The sequence below is a fragment of the Hylobates moloch genome, unplaced genomic scaffold (assembly GCF_009828535.3).
Source record: "Hylobates moloch isolate HMO894 unplaced genomic scaffold, HMol_V3 SCAFFOLD_13, whole genome shotgun sequence".
Lineage (NCBI taxonomy): Eukaryota > Metazoa > Chordata > Mammalia > Primates > Hylobatidae > Hylobates > Hylobates moloch.
The window spans coordinates 38,224,384-38,240,999 of NW_026652288.1; the positions used below are offsets into that span (position 1 = coordinate 38,224,384).

Sequence of the window (16,616 nt, forward strand, 5' to 3'; positions counted from 1 at the left end):
AGACGATGGGTGGCCGGGCAGAGGCGCTCCTCACCTCCCAGACGATGGGTGGCCGGGCAGAGGCGCTCCTCACCTCCCAGACGATGGGTGGCCGGGCAGAAGCGCTCCTCACTTCCCAGATGGGGAGGCCGGGCAGAGGGGCGGCCGGGCAGAGACGCTCCCCACCTCCCAGACGGGGCTGCGGCCGGGCAGGGGCTGCAATCCCAGCACCCTGGTAGGCCAAGGCAGGCGGCTGGGAGGCGGAGGCTGCCGCGAGCCCAGACCACGCCACCGCACTCCAGCCCGGGCAACACCGAGCACCGGGTGAGCGAGACTCCGTCTGTAGTCCCAGCACCCTGGGAGGCCGAGGCGGGTAGAGCGTTCGGGGTCAGGAGCTGGCGACTAGCGTGGGCAAGATGGCGGACGCGCGCAGGCAGGCAAAGAAAAAAAAAAAACAGGCAGCGGTGGCGCGCGCCGGCAGCCCCAGGCAGTGCGCGGCGCGGGGCAGCAGCGAGACGAGGAGATTGCTGCCCGGGCCACAGAGGGAAAGGAAAGACAAAGAAAGAAAGAAAGAAAGAAAGAGAGAGAGAGAGAGAGAGAGAGAGAGAGAGAGAGGAAGGAAGGGATTCAGAATGCAGCACTTTCGAAGCTATGTATGAGGCTATTTTCTCTCAAGACACAAGTATCCATTCAAACATTTAAACAGGTGTCTTGGTCAGGGGAGGCCTTTCTGAGAAGGTGACATTTAAGCAAAGACCTGTAGTAAGAGAGGGAGAGCGCCTCAGGGTTATCTGGGGGAAGAGTGTGTTCCGGGAAAGGGATGGTCAGTGCACAGGTGCTGAGATGAGCCTGTGTTCTGCTAGTTATGAGCCTGTATTTGGTTAGTTAAGAGAGTCCCGGCCGGGCATGGTGGCTCACGCCTGTAATCCCAGCACTTTAGGAGACCAAAGTGGGCAGATCACCTGAGGTCGGGAGTTTGAGAACAGCCTGACCAACATGGCGAAACCCCATCTCTACTAAAAATACAAAATTAGGTGGGCATGGTGGCACATGCCTGAAATCTCAGCTACTCAAGAGGATGAAGCAGGAGAATCGCTTGAACCTGGGAGGCGGAGGTTGCAGTGAGCCAAGATTGCACCATTGCACTCCAGCCTGGGCAACAAGAGCGAAACTCCATCTCAAAAAAAAAAAAAAAAAGTTCCAAGAAGCGGGATGTGAATGAGCGATGAAGAGATTGCAGGAGAGAGTGGAGGAGCCAAGGTCAGGGAGGTGACAAAGATGGATCCTACAGGGCCTTGCGGGCCGCAGGGAGGGACTTGGCCTTTACCCTGAGTGAGATGGAGCCACGGGCGGGTTCTGAGCACGGGAGGGACGTGACCTGACTCAGGCGTTCCCAGGTTCCTCTGGTAGTGTCGAGGACAGACTGTGGGGCAGTGAGGAGGGAGATACAGAGACTAGACAGGAGGCGGCCATGATGGTCCAAGCAGAAGAGGGTGGAGGCTGGACCAGGGCAGGGGCCACCACCCAACTACTTTTTTTTTTCTTTTTTTTTTTTGAGACAGAGTCTCGCTCTGTTACCCAGGCTGGAGTGCAGTGGTGCAATCTCAGCTCACTGCAGCCTCCACCTCCAGGGCTCAAATGATCCTGCCATCTCAGCCTCCCGAGTAGCTGGGAGTACAGGCTCCTGCCACCACGCCCGGCTAATTTTTGTATTTTTAGTAGAGACGGGATTTCACCATGTTGGCCAGGCTGGTCTTGAACTCCTAGCTTTAAGTGATCCACCCACCTTGGCCTCCCAAAGTGCTGGGATTACAGCAGTGAGCCACTGCGCCCGGCCTATGACTATTTTGAGATGGAGAACAGGTCTTGCTGATAGAGGGGCTGTGGCTGTGAGAGAAAGAGCCCAGGACCACCTGACGGCTTGCAGCCCAAACACAGGCTTATTTCTGAGATGGTGGGAAGGGGGCGGGGAACGGTGCCGGGATCAGATGAGGAGTTGGTTGGAGGCTTGTGGAGGTTGAGATATGCAACAGACTGGGGAGACAGCTGGACATGGGAGTCTGGACAGAGGAACAAAAAGGTTGTGACTTGGTGCAGGGTCACCATCCGCTTGGTGAGTGGAAAGATCCCAGCTGGAGAAGCAGCATCTAGATGATGATTAAACTCAGCAGACAGGATGAGAAACGGAGGCCTGGGGTGGAGTGCCCTGTCAGCATGCTCACCGTGGTCACTGCCCAAGTCCGTCAGAAGCAAAAACCCGTGCCCACAAACCTGTTGTAATGGTGCATCAACAGTGAGCCATTGCCACACGAAAGCCAGCATAAGCACCTTCCGGGGTCAATGTGAAATATGCAGGCATCTCTCTGCTACTTGCGATATTTAATGTATGGATTTCTTTTTATTTTTCTTTTTTTTTTTTCTTTTTGAGATGGAGTCTCACTCTGTCGCCTAGGCTAGAGTGCAGTGGCGCGATCTCTGCTCACTGCAACCTCCGCCTCCCAGGTTCAAGCGATTCTCCTGCCTCAGCCTCCCAAGTAGCTGGGACTACAGGCACCTACCACCGCGCCCGGCTAATTTTTTTATTTTTAGTAGAGACGGGGTTTCACCATCTTGGCCAGGCTGGTCTCGAACTCCTGACCTCAAATGATCCACACACCTCGGCCTCCCAAAGTGCTGGGATTACAGGCGTGAGCCACCACGCCCAGCCTAATGTATGGATTTAACTGCATTTACATATTGAAAATTACAAAATGGCTCACGGCTGTAATCCCAGTGCTTTGGGAGGCCGAGGCATGCAGACCACTTGAGCTCAGGAGTTTGAGACCAGCCTGGGCAACGTGGTGCAATTCCGTCTCTACCAAAAATACAAACATTAGTTGGGAGAGGATGGCATACAGCCATAGTTCCAGCTACTTGGGAGGCTGAGGTGGGAGCATCTTTTGAGCCCAGGAGGTCAAGGCTGCAGTGAGCTGTGATCATGCCACTGCATTCCAGCCTGGATTACATAGATCCTGTCTTAAAAAAAAACTGGGCTGGGTACAGTGGCTCACACCTGTAATCTCAGCACTTTGGGAGGCCAAGGTAGACAGATCACTTGAGGTCAGGAGTTCCAGACCAGCTTGGCCAACGTGGCAGAACCCCATCTCTACTAAAAATACAAAAATTAGCCAGGCATTGTGGCTGGCGCCTGCAGTCCCAGCTACTCGGAAGGCTGAGGCAGGAGAATCGCTTGAACCTGAGAGGTGGAGGTTGCAGTGAGCCAGGATTGCGCCACTGCACTCTAGCCTGGGCAACAGAGAGAGACCCTGACTCAAAAGAAAAAAAAAGGTATATTACATGCAATATATAAAGGTGGAAAAAAATGTTCCACTCTCATGTCTCGTGAAACCATTTTACTCAAACGTGTCACCATGTTCTTCAATCTTAGCCACTTTTTGTCACTGATCCAGTTTTTGGGAACACACTATCTTTGCTCCTTTTTGAATTGTGAGGATGCAGTACTTTTGAAGCTATGTATGATGCTATTTTCTCTCAAGACGCAAGTATTCATGCAGACAGGTGTCTTGGTCAGGGGAGGCCTTTCTAAGAAGGTGACATTTAAGCAAGACCTGTAGGAAGAGAGGGAGAGCGCCTGGGGTTATTTGGGGGAAGAGTGTGCTCCAGGAAAGGGATGGCCAGTGCACAGGTGCTGAGGCGAGCCTGTATTCCACTAGTTATAAGCCTGTATTTGGTCATTTCGGAGAGTCCTGAGAAGCAGGATGTGAGTGAGTGATGAGGATGGCTCCTACAGGGCCTTGCGGGCCACAGGGAGGGACTTCGCCTTTACCCTGAGTGAGATGGGGCCACGGGCAGGTTCTGAGCACGAGAGGGGCGTGACCTGACTCAGGCGTTCCCAGGCTCCTCTGGCGGTCTTGGGGACAGACTGTGGGGGCAGTGAGGAAGGAGCTACAGAGACCAGACAGGAGGCCGCCGCGATGGTCCAAGCGGGAGAGGGTGGAGGCTGGACCAGGGCAGGAGTCATCATAGCGGGGAGAAGTGGGCAGGTTATGATCTGTTTTAAAGATGCTGACAGAGGGGCTGTGGCTGTGAGAGAAAGAGCCCAGGACCACCTGAGAGCTTGCAGCCTGGTGCCGGCTGCTTTTTTCTGAGATGGGGGGAAGGGGGCAGGGAATTGTGCTGGGGCTGCATGAGGAATTGGCTTGTGGAAGCTGAAAGGCTTGATTGACCAGAGAGCCAGCAGGACTCGGGAGTCTGGACAGAGAATGAAACTAGGGCACAAAAAGGTTGTGCATTCGTGCAGGGTCACCATCCGCTTGGTGAGCAGAAAGATCCCAGCTCTGTTCTTGTGTTAGTTTGTTGCTAATTTGTTAGATGGTGATTAAACTCACCAGACAAGATGACAAACTGAGGCCTGGGATGAAGTACTCTGTCAGGATGCTCACCGTGGTCACTGCGCAAGTCCGTCAGAGGCAAGAACCCATGCTCTTAACTGTGATGGTGCATCAATGGTGAGCCATTGTCACACAAAACCAACATAAGTATGTTCCAGGGTCAACGTGAAATACCCAGGCATCTCGCCGCTACTTGCAATATTTAATATATAGATTTAACTACACATACATATTGAAAATGGCATATTGCTGGCTGGGCAAGGCAGCTCACGTCTGTAATCCCAGCACTTTTGGGAAGCCGAGGCACACAGATCTTTTGAGCTCAGGAGTTTGAGACCATCCTGGGCAACATGGTGAAATCCTCTCTTTACCAAAAATACAAAAGTTAGCTGGGCATGGTGGTATATGCCTGTAGTTCCAGCTGCTTGGGAGGCTGAGGTAGGAGGATTGCTTGAGTCTGGGAGTTCGAGGCTGCAGTGAACTCTTATCACACCACTGCATTCCAGCCTGCGTGACAGAGAGTGATCCTGTTTAAAAAAAAAAAGAAATGGGCCGGGTGTGAGGTGGGAAGATTGCTCGAGCCCAGGAGTTCAAGACCAGCCTGGGCAACATGGTGAGACCCTGTCTCTACAAAAAATAAGAAAGTAAGCCAGATGTGGTAGCAAACATCTATAGTTCCAGCTGCTAGGGAGGCTGAGGCAGGCGGTTGGCTTGTGCCCAGGAGTTCAACGCTGCCGTGAACCGTAATCAGGCCACTGCACTCTAACCTGGACAACAGAGCAAAACTGTTTCTAAAAAAATACAAAATATTAAAATAAAATAAAGAAATAATGCTCGCTTCAGCAGCACATATACTAAAAACTGGAATGATGCAGAGAAGATTAGCATGGCCCCTGAGCAAGGATGACAGGCAAATTCGTGAAGCGTTCCATATGTTTTGGCCAGGTGTGGTGGCTCACGCATGTAATCCCAACACTTTGGGAGGCAGAGGCAGGCGAATCACAAGGTCAGGAGTTTTTGAGACCAGCCTGGCCAACGTGGTGAAACTCTGTCTCTACCAAAAATACAAAAAATTAGCCGGGCGTAGTGGCGGGCGCCTGTAATCCCAGCTACTCAGGAGGCTGGGGCAGGAGAATCACTTGAACCCGGGAGGCAGAGGTTGCAGTGAGCCGAGATCATGCCACTGCCCTCTAGCCCGGGCAACAGAGTGAGACTCTGTCTCAAAAGAAAAAAAAAAAAGGTATATTGTATGCAATATGTTATGTAAAGGTGGAAAAAAGTGTTGCATTCTCGTGTCTCACGAAAGCACTTTATTCAAACATGTCACCCTGTTCTTCAACCTCAGCCACTTTTTGTTACTGACCCAGTTTTGGGGAACACACTGTCTTTGCTCCTTTTTGAATTGTGAGGATGCAGCACTTTTTGAAGCTATGTATGATGCTATTTTCTTTTAAGATACAAGTATCCATTCAAACATTTGAATAGTTGTCTTGTTCACTCAAGTTGCTGTAATGTCCACAGCAAAAAGGCTTGTAGTTCTTTTAAATTATATACATGATATTTAGGCCGGCACAGTGGCTCACACCTGTGGTCCCAGCACTTTGGGAGGCCAAGGCAGGCGGATCACTTGAGGTCAGGAATTCGAGACCAACCTGGCCAACATGGTGAAACCCTGTCTCTACAAAAAAATACAAATATTAGCTGGGCGTGGTGGTGCACACCTGTGGTCCCAGCTACTTGGGAGGCTGAGACATGAGAATCTCTTGAACCCAGGAGGCAGAGGTTGCTGTGAACTGAGCTCATGCCATTGCACTCCAGCCTGGGTGACAGAGTGAGACCCTGTCTCACAAAATAAATAAATAAATAAATAAATAAATAAATAAATTATATTCATGATATTTATACTATACAGGTGGAAAAAATTAGTCGGGCGTGATGGCGGGCTCCTGTCGGAGTCTTGCTCTGTCGCCCAGGCTGGAGTGCAGTGGCACGATCTCGGCTCACTGCAAGCTCCACCTCCTGGGTTCACGCCATTCTCCTGCCTCAGCCTCTCCGAGTAGCTGGGACTACAGGCGCCCGCCATCACGCCCGGCTAATTTTTTGTATTTTTAGTAGAGACGGGGTTTCAACATGTTAGCCAGGATGGTCTCGATCTCCTGACCTTGTGATCCGCCCGCCTCGGCCTCCCAAAGTGCTGGGATTACAGGCTTGAGCCACCGCGCCCGGCTACAAGAGGTTCTGAATTTGGCTTTTTTTTTTTTTTTTTTTTTTAAACTTAACCTCTTATCTGGAAGAGCTTTCCATGTCCACACCCACATTGCAGCTTCATGCTGCAATCTCCACTCAGTGCAACCTCTGCCTCCCAGGTTCAAGCGATTCTCCTGCCTCAGCCTCTCAAGTAGTTACAGGTGCCGCCACCAGGCCTGGCTAATTTTAGTATTTTTGGTAGAGACGGGGGTTTCACCACATTGGCCAGGCTGGTCTCGAACTCCTGACCTCAGGTGATCCACGCACCTCAGCCTCCCAAAGTACTGGGATTACAGGCGTGAGCCACCGCGCCTGGCCTGCTTCATGCTTTTTAAAAGCTTAGTCTGACTGTATTGTAGGCACTTCACTTTTGTTTTCAGGTTTAGATGTAAATGTCACAGCTAGGTAGGGTACCCCAGCCCCCCTCACCACCACTTTACTCTTCTCAGCTTAAAGATAGTTCAGTGAGGCTGGGTGCAGTGGCTCACGCCTATAATCCCAGCACTTTGGAAGGCTGAGGTGGGCAGACCACGAAGTCAGGAGTTCAAGACCAGCCTGGCCAACAGGCTGTCTCTACTAAAAATACAAAAATTAGCCGGGTGTGGTGGTGCATGCCTGTAATCCCAGCTACTCAGGAGGCTGAGGCAGGAGAATCACTTGAACCTGGGAGGCAGAGGTTGCAGTGAGCCAAGATTGCACCATTGCACTCTAGCCTGGGCAACAGACCGAGACTCCATCTCAAAAAAAAAAAAAAAAAATTAGCCAGGCATGGTAGTGCACACCTGTAGTCCCAGCTACTTGGGAGCCTGAGAGAGGAGGATTGCTTGAGCCCAGGATTTCAAGGCTACAGTGAGCTATGATCAAGCTACTGTACTCCAGCCTGGACCAGTAGAGCAATCCTGTCAAAAGAAAAAAGGAAAAAAAAAAAAAAAAAACATGTTGTCAAAGAATAACACAGAACGCAGAGATATTTCGGTGGTTCTTTTCCACGCTGTTAAGTTATTTGCTTACTGTTCAGTTATTTGCAAATTGCTCACTCACATGTGAGGGAGTCAGTGGGTAGACTGAGTCAAGTACCAAAGGCAAAACCAAGATTTAGAATAGCGGGCAAGGGAGGAAAGTTACAGGGCATGTGGGAACAGTGACAGTGACTCTTGTCTGTAGGCTTTGGAGATAAGGTGGTTGCTGGTAGGGAGCCCAGAAGGCAGTTAGAGCATTCATTCTGCTCTTGAAGGGAAACAAACCCTTCCCGTTGTTCGTGGAGTCTCTGGGAAATGCTGTCAATTTGGCCCTGGGCCACACGTGACGAGCCATCTCTGTGTAACCTCTGCCAGTGTCCTCTGTCGGCACCTGCTTTAGCAACATTCCTCACAGGCAAACAAAAGCTGCTCCAAAGGGGCTAGGTGTTTTAAGAAAAATGAGGGCGCACAAATCTCTACACAGAAAAGAACATTCCCACCTGTTTAATATGGAAAGTATCAGTCTCAAAAGAAAACAGTGGCCGGGCGTGGTAGCTCACACCCGTAATCCCAGCACTTTGGAAGGCTGAGGTGGGCGGATCACGAGGTCAGGAGATCGAGACCATCTTGGCCAACATGGTGAAAACCTGTCTCTACTGAAAATACAAAAATTAGCTAGGCATGGTGGCGCGCGCCTGTGTTCCCAGCTACCTGGCAGGCTGAGGCGGGAGAATCACTTGAACCCGGGAGGTGGAGCTTGCAGTGAGCTGAGATCGCGCCACTGCACTCCAGCCTGGCAACAGAGCAAGACTCCGTCTCAAAAAAAGAAAAGAAAAAAAAAAAGCCAGGCATGGTGGCGGGTGCCTATAATCTCAGCTACTTGAGAGGTGGAGGCAGGGAGAATTGCTTGAACCCAGGAGGCAGTGGTTGCAGTGAGCCAAGATCGCGCCATTGTACTCCAGCCTGGGCAACAAGAGTGAAACTCCATCAGGCCGGGCGCGGTGGCTCACGCTTGTAATCCCAGCACTTTGGGAGGCCGAGGCGGGCGGATCACGAGGTCAGGAGATTGAGACCACGGTGAAACCCCGTCTCTACTAAAAATACAAAAAATTAGCCGGGCGTGGTGGTGGGCGCCTGTAGTCCCAGCTACTCGGAGAGGCTGAGGCAGGAGAATGGTGTGAACCCGGGAGGTGGAGCTTTCAGTGAGCCGAGATCGTGTCACTGCACTCCAGCCTGGGTGACAGAGCAAGACTCCATCTCAAAAAAAAAAAAAAGAGTACGGTGAAACCCCGTCTCTACTAAAAATACAAAAAATTAGCCGGGCGTGGTGGTGGGCGCCTGTAGTCCCAGCTACTCGGAGAGGCTGAGGCAGGAGAATGGTGTGAACCCGGGAGGTGGAGCTTTCAGTGAGCCGAGATCGTGTCACTGCACTCCAGCCTGGGTGACAGAGCAAGACTCCATCAAAAAAAAAAAAAAGAGTGAAACTCCATCTGGAAAAAAAAAAAAAAAGAAAAGAAAACTGGCCGGGTACAGTGTCTCATACCTATAATCCCAACGCTTTGAGAGGCTGAGGTGGGGGAATCACTTGAGCCCAGCAATTCAAGACCAGCCCGGGCAACATAGGGAGACCACCTGCCCCCCATCTCTACAAAAAAAATTTAAAAGATAAAAAATTAACCGGGCATGGTGGCATTTGCTTGTAGTCCCAGCTACTCAGTGGGCTGAGGTGGGAGGATGGCTTGAGCCCAGGAGGTGAAGGCTACAGTGAGCCGTGATCAGACCACTACACCCCAGCCTGAGTGACAGAGCAAGACCCTGCCTCCAAAAAAACAAAAAGAATACAGGTGAATATGCCATCTATGAAACAGGCCATAGTAAGAAAGGACCCTGGCTACTAAAGGGGAAGATAGTGATTAAAGTCAAGGAAGGGCCAGGCATGATGGCTCATACTGTAATCCCAGCACGTTGGGAGGCCGAGGCAGGAGGCTTGCTTGAGCCCAGGAGCTCTAGACCAGCCTGGGCAACATAGTGAGACCCCATCTCTACAGAAAATTTTAAAAAGCAGCCAGATGTGGAGGCTGAGGTGGGAGGATTGCTTGAGCCCAGGAGTTGGAGGCTGCAGTGAGCTATGATTGTACCACTGCACTATAGCCTGGGCGACAGAGTGAGACCTTGTCTCAAATACATAAAGAAACATGGCCAGGCACGGTGGCTTATGTCTATAATCCCAGCACTTTGGGAGGCCGAGGCAAGCAAAACATGAGGTCCAGAGTTCGAGACCAGCCTAGCCAACATGGTGAAACCCCATCTCTACTAAAAATACAAAAATTAGGCCGGGCGCGGTGGCTCACGCTTGTAATCCCAGCACTTTGGGAGGCCGAGGCGGGCGGATCACGAGGTCAGGAGATCGAGACCACGATGAAATCCCGTCTCTACTAAAAATACAAAAAATTAGCCAGGCGTGGTGGCGGGCGCCTGTAGTCCCAGCTACTCGGAGAGGCTGAGGCAGGAGAATGGCGTGAACCTGGGAGACGGTGCTTGCAGTGAGCCGAGATTGCGCCACTTCACTCCAGCCTGGGCGACAGAGCTAGACTCTGTCTCAAAAATAAATAAATAAATAAAAATAAAAATACAAAAATTAGCCGGTCGTGGTGGCACATGCCTGTAATCCCAGCTACTTGGAAGGCTGAGACAGGAAAATCTCTTGAACCTGGGAGTCGGAGGTTGCAGTGAGCCGAGACTGTGCCACGACACTCCAGCCTGGGCGACAGAGCAAGACTCCATCTCACAAAAAAAAAAAAAAAAAAAAAAAAACACCTAGTAAGCCCTCCTGATTCATTTATGTTAATGCCTGCCTGGAGCTGCCACATGCAGCTGTGCAGGGTGCGCACTGCACAAGGATGCCACATCTGAGGGGGCTCCATTAATAACAGAGACATTGTAAATGTGTTAATTTCAATAATTAATGACAGGTGGCAATAAAGCATCTGGCTCTAATAAAGCAATTTTTTTTTTCTGAAAAATGGAAGCAAATGGCCTGAATTTGCAGAATAAAAGCCACACAGGCTGTGGAGTGGCTGTGGGCCTGGCCTTATAGATATTTAGGTTTGGGCCCTTTTTTTTTTTTTGCATTTTTTTATTTTTTGTAGAAACAGGGTCTTGCTATGTTGCTCAGGCAGGCCTTGAACTCCTGGCCTCAAGTGATCCTCCCACCTCAGCCTTATAGGCGTGAGCCGCCATGCCCAGCCTGGCCCCTGCCTTTAAGCAGCCTTGACTGTCACCCTTTAAGTGGCACCACTGGGATGAACAGAAGGGTCTTCAGATAAACCCTGCCACTTGCTTCTCCTCCCTCCCTTCTCCGCCTGTCCCCACCACCTCACTGCTTCTCGTGGCCTCAACTCCCTACTGTGCCTTCTGGCCTACAAGGGGCCGCTCACTCCTCACCCCTCTCCCCTCCATCTCTCCCTCTAGAACATAGATACCCTGGAACGAATAGCGGGGCTGGAACATGAGGACTTGGTGGAGGCGCACGGCACCTTCTACACATCACACTGCGTCAGCGCCAGCTGCCGGCATGAATACCCGCTAAGCTGGATGAAAGGTGAGTCTGGAGGGCATCCTGGGGACAGGCCTCCTCTCAGCACCAGGAGCAGTGTCTCCATGCAGTGGGCACCCATTCTGTCCTGGCAAGTCTTTGGTTTTTTTGTTTTGTTTTGTTTGTTTGTTTGTTTTTGAGACAGAGTCTCACTCTGTCGCCCACGCAGGGAGTTCAGTGGGGTGATCATGGCTCACTGCAGCCCAACTGCCTGACTGATCTCCTGTCTTTGGCTGTTTTTAATAGATCATAGTAGGCCAGGAGCGGTGGCTCACACCTGTAATCCCAGCACTTTGGGAGGCCAAGGCAGGCGGATCACCTGAGGTCAGGAGTTTAAGACCAGCCTGGCTAACATGGTGAAACCCCGTTTCTACTAGATATAAAAAAAATAAAAAAAATTTGCCTGGTGTGGTGGCATGTGCCTGTAATCCCAGCTACTCGGAAGGCTGAGGCAGGAGAATCGCTTGAACCTGGGAGGCAGAGGTTGCAGTGAGCTGAGTTTGCACCATTGCACTCCAGCTTGGGCAACAAGAGCAAAACTCTGTCTCAAAAAAAAAGAAACAAGAAGTCACTTATTCCACTCATGGAAAGCCATTTCTGACATTCTTTATGCTGATTTAACAAAGCCTCTGGTGTCCCTGTGAGATAAGGACAGCTGCAGCATTTGCAGAAGGGCCTCTGGAGTGTGGCCGTTCTGATAAAATGCCAGCTGAGTGCCCCTGGGCTGAGGATTCCTGAATAGCCCAACTGCAAGCAGCTGGGGGTAGTGTACAATTCACATTACCCCCATTATGTGTCATTGACAGCAGCGTCACAGGCAGCACCCACGGTATCATGCTGTCCATGCAGAAATATTTTAAAGAAAATTACCGACTACTGACATTGAAACAATGCTCTATAAATGTGTGCTGAATGAATGAATGGACAGTTGAGCAAATGACTTAGAATTCGGTGGATTGCAAGTGACAGAAATGCTTTCTTTTTTTTTTTGAGATGGAGTCTTGCTCTGTCACCCAGGCTGGAGTGCAGTGGCGCAATATCGGCTCACTGCAACCTCCACCTCCCGAGTTCAAGCAATTCTCCCTGCCTCGGCCTCCCGAGTAGCTGGGATTACAGGCACGTGCTAAAACCCCTGGCTAATTTTTATATTTTTAGTAGAGACGGGATTTCACCATGTTGGCCAGGCTGGTCTCAAACTCCTGACCTCAGATGATCCACCGGCCTCAGCCTCCCAAAGTGCTGGGATTACAGGCATGAGCCACCACACCTGGCCAGAAATGCTTTCAAGCTTCCTAAATCAATAAGCAATAAGGCCAGGCACAGTGGCTCATGCCTGTAATCCCAACACTTTCGGAGGTCGAGGTGGGTGGATCACTTGAGCCCAGGAGTTTGAGAACAGCCTGGGCAACATAGGGAGATCCCATCTCTACAGAAAATAAAATGTAGCCAGGTGTGATGGTGCATGCCTGTGAGCCCAGCTACTCGGGAGGCTAAGGCAGGAGGATCCCTTGAGCCTGGGAGGTCGGTGGTGCAGTAAGCCATGATCACACCACTGTACTCAACCATGATTGCACCACCACACTCCAGCCTGGGCAACAGAGCGAGACCCTGTCTCAAACAAACAAACCAATAAGGCCGGGCGCAGTGGCTCACACCTGTAATCGCAGCACTTTGAGAGGCCAAGGTGGGCAGATTTGCTTGAGCCCAGGAGTTTGAGACCAGCCTGGGCAACATGGTGAAACCCTGTCTCTACAAAAAATACAAAATTTAGCAGGGCGTGCTGGCATGCACCTGTAATCCCAGCTACTCAGGAGGCTGAGGCAGGAGGATCACTTGAAGCTGGGAGGTTGAGGCTACAGTAAGCCATGATCGTGCCACTGCATTCCAGCCTGGGCAACAGAGTGAGACCTTATCTCAAAAAACAAAACAAAAAAACAAACAAACAAAAAAAACGCAACAACAAGAAGAGAGGTCTTTTCTGAGCAGAGTGGACACCTCAGGAGACACCCATTACACTCCAAGTGACGGAGGTGTGTTCATGTTAACAGTGGAAGAGGGGTGGGGGTGCTGCACCTCCAGACTCCGGCCCAGATCCTCTTACCGCCTTCTCTTTCTTCCCCTTCCCCACACCCAGAGAAGATCTTCTCTGAGGTGACGCCCAAGTGTGAGGACTGTCAGAGCCTGGTGAAGCCTGGTGAGCCTCGGGTCAGGGACCTGCCCAGGTGGATTTGGGTGGGGGTCCCCTCCTCCCCCTGACCCCTTCCCAAAGGCCACACCCCCACACATCTGGCCACCTCTGTCTCTCTGAACAGTGCCCCAGATCCATCCTGGGGAGAATGGGGTGTGTGCCCCTGGCCAGTCCCCGCTGCTCCTAACTTCCACCGCAGCCTCCGGGTCTGCCATTGCTCCCACCTGTCCTCTCTGCCTCCCCATGTCACTGTCTCTGTCCGTCCATCTGTCTCCACCTCAGATATTGTCTTTTTTGGTGAGAGCCTCCCAGCGCGTTTCTTCTCCTGTATGCAGTCAGTAAGTGGCCCCCCGCCCTCCCTGAATCCCCAACCTCCACCTCCACCTGTGCTGGGCCCCATGGGGGCAGCCTGGGCCCTGCCTCAGGAAAGGTCGCCTCCCCAGCTGTGGGGGGCGGCAGGGAGGTTTGCTGCTGGGGGGCGGGGGAGGGAGCGGCGGCGCAGCCTGGGCAGAGGCTCCCAAGCTCACGCCCCTCTCCGCAGGACTTCCTGAAGGTGGACCTTCTCCTGGTCATGGGCACCTCCTTGCAGGTGCAGCCCTTTGCCTCCCTCATCAGCAAGTAGGTTGGGGGCTGTGGCTGGGAGGACGGCTGGGCACCCAGGGCCAGGACAGACCCTGACCCCTTAGGCTCCCCCTCCCCACAGGGCACCCCTCTCCACTCCTCGCCTGCTCATCAACAAGGAGAAAGCTGGCCAGGTAAGAGCCCTTCTTCATGCCCCCTCCTTACAGGCTCCCCCTTCCTTCCCTCTCACCCTTTTCCTCAGAGGGAACCCCCACTGCGGAACCCCAGCACTTTGCATTCCTCAGCTCAGAACCTGGGGCTCTAGAATCCAGAGGGGTCGGGTTCCAGGCCTCTGGGACATTCACTGCCCTTTTGAGCAAGTGATGGAATTCCAACTCAAACCAGCTGAAGCCAGATAGGAAGGCCGGGCTTCCGGGGACTGAGGAGGTGGGGGGGGGTGGGGGGGGCGGGGGGCGGGTCCACGCTCCGGGTCTCTCAGGTCTCTTTTTCCCGGGCAGCCTCACTCTAGGGCAGCTGCTCCCTCCTGGGTGTTCCCCTCAGGGGAAGTAGGCAGGGTCACCGGGCAAGCAGCGCACACTGTGGGCAGACACTGTCCCAAGCCTTAGCCTGCGTGAACTCACTGACACCACAACCCCATCGCGGTTTCGTGATCACCCCTATTCTACAGATAAGGAAACTGAGACACAGAGAGGACAAGTCACTTGACCAAGGTCACAGAGCTGGCTGGACCCAATAGCTCACACCTGTAATCCCAGCAATTTGGAGGGCCAAGGCGGGTGGATCACCTGAGGTCAGGAGTTCGAGACCAGCCTGGCCAACATGGTGAAACCCCATCTCTACTAATAATAAAAAATTATGGCCGGGCGCAGTGGCTCACGCCTGTAATCCCAGCACTTTGGGAGGCCGAGGCAGGCGGATCACGAGGTCAGGAGATCGAGACCATCCTGGCCAACACAGTGAAACCCCGTCTCTACTAAAAATACAAGAAATTAGCCGGGCGTGGTGGTGGGCGCCTGTAGTCCCAGGTACTCGGGAAGCTGAGGCAGGAGAATGGCTTGAACCCGGGAGGCGGAGCTTGCAGTGAGCCGAGATTGCGCCACTGCACTCCAGCCTGGGCGACAGAGCGAGACTCCATCTCAAAAAAAAAAAAAAAATAATAATAATAATAATAATAAATTAGCCAGGCATGGTGGCGGGCACCTGTAATCCAAGCTACTCAGGAGGCTGAGGCAGGAGAATCACTTGAACCCGGGAGGTGGAGGTTGCAGTGAGCCGAGATCGCATCATTGCACTCCAGCCTGGGCAACAAGAGTGAAACTTTGTCTCAAAAAAAAACCAAGCAACAAAAAAAAACCAAAGTCACAGAGCTAGGATACAAACCCAGGCCACCTGGCTCCAGGGTCTGTGCTCTTAGCTCTCCCTTCCCTGCCCCCTGCCCCTGCCCCACCCCCTCCCTGACAGTCGGACCCTTTCCTGGGGATGATTATGGGCCTCGGAGGAGGCATGGACTTTGACTCCAAGAAGGCCTACAGGTGAGGCCCCGCCTGGGGTTGGGGGCAGCCTGGAAGGGACAGGGTGAGGTGGGAGGGAGGGCACGAAGGCAGATGAGAGGAGCAGGCAGGGGCGAGCCCGCCTGGGAACTCTGATCTCCTGCTGCACCGCAGGGACGTGGCCTGGCTGGGTGACTGCGACCAGGGCTGCCTGGCCCTTGCTGAGCTCCTTGGATGGAAGGTGAGGAGCCAGGCAACCTCAGCCTGTCCTGAGCCCCGTCCCTGGACCCTCTCCCTGCCCCATGGGTCCTCTGACCTCATGATGCACAGTGACCTTTGATTTCTGTGACCTTTTCTCCTGCAGAAGGAGCTGGAGGACCTTGTCCGGAGGGAGCACGCCAGCATAGATGCCCAGTCGGGGGCGGGGGCCCCCAACCCCAGCACTTCAGCTTCCCCCAAGAAGTCCCCACCACCTGCCAAGGACGAGGCCAGGACAACGGAGAGGGAGAAACCCCAGTGACAGCTGCATCTCCCAGGCGGGATGCCGAGCTCCTCAGGGACAGCTGAGCCCCAACCAGGCCTAGCCCCCTCTTAACCAGCAGTTCTTGTCTGGGGAGCTCAGAACATCCCCCAGTCTCTTACCACTCCCTCCCCAAAACTGGGGTCCCAGTAACCCTGCCCCCCAACCCCAGCAAATCTCTAACACCTCCTAGAGGCCAAGGCTTGAACAGGCATCTCTACCAGCCCCGCTATCTCTAACCACTCCTGGGCTAAGGAGTAACCTCCCTCATCTCTAACTGCCCCCACGGGGCCAGGGCTACCCCAGAACTTTTAACTCTTCCAGGACAGGGAGCTTCAGGCCCCCACTCTGTCTCCTGCCCCCAGGGGCCTGTGGCTAAGTAAACCATACCTAACCTACCCCAGTGTGGGTGTGGGCCTCTGAATATAACCCACACCCAGCACAGGGGGAGTCTGAGCCGGGAGGGCTCCCGAGTCTCTGCCTTCAGCTCCCAAAGTGGGTGGTGGGCCCCCTTCACGTGGGACCCACTTCCCATGCTGGATGGGCAGAAGACATTGCTTATTGGAGACAAATTAAAAACAAAAACAACTAACAATCCGGTCTGACCTCCTGTTTTCTTTCTGTGGGCACCCAGGGAAATCTCTGAAGGGAGGGGGTTAGATCTT

The 16,616-nt window shown here is 52.8% G+C and overlaps 1 protein-coding gene and 1 non-coding gene across 2 annotated transcripts in view; both read left to right on the top strand.

Moving 5' to 3' along the window:
• The window catches only part of SIRT2 (sirtuin 2), a 35,539-nt gene extending 18,993 nt beyond the window's left edge, over nucleotides 1-16,546 (top strand). The window contains 9 exon segments of the mRNA XM_032173011.2: nucleotides 11,048-11,177; nucleotides 13,306-13,365; nucleotides 13,642-13,697; nucleotides 13,901-13,977; nucleotides 14,063-14,114; nucleotides 15,403-15,473; nucleotides 15,606-15,672; nucleotides 15,796-15,844; nucleotides 15,847-16,546. Coding sequence (XP_032028902.1) covers nucleotides 11,048-11,177; nucleotides 13,306-13,365; nucleotides 13,642-13,697; nucleotides 13,901-13,977; nucleotides 14,063-14,114; nucleotides 15,403-15,473; nucleotides 15,606-15,672; nucleotides 15,796-15,844; nucleotides 15,847-15,998 — 714 coding nt within the window. The 3' untranslated portion in view covers nucleotides 15,999-16,546.
• LOC116481412 (U6 spliceosomal RNA) lies at nucleotides 5,201-5,308 on the top strand. The gene has a single exon (XR_004251566.1). It is a non-coding gene; the product is annotated as a U6 spliceosomal RNA (small nuclear RNA).
• Nucleotides 16,547-16,616: the final 70 nt, after the last annotated feature.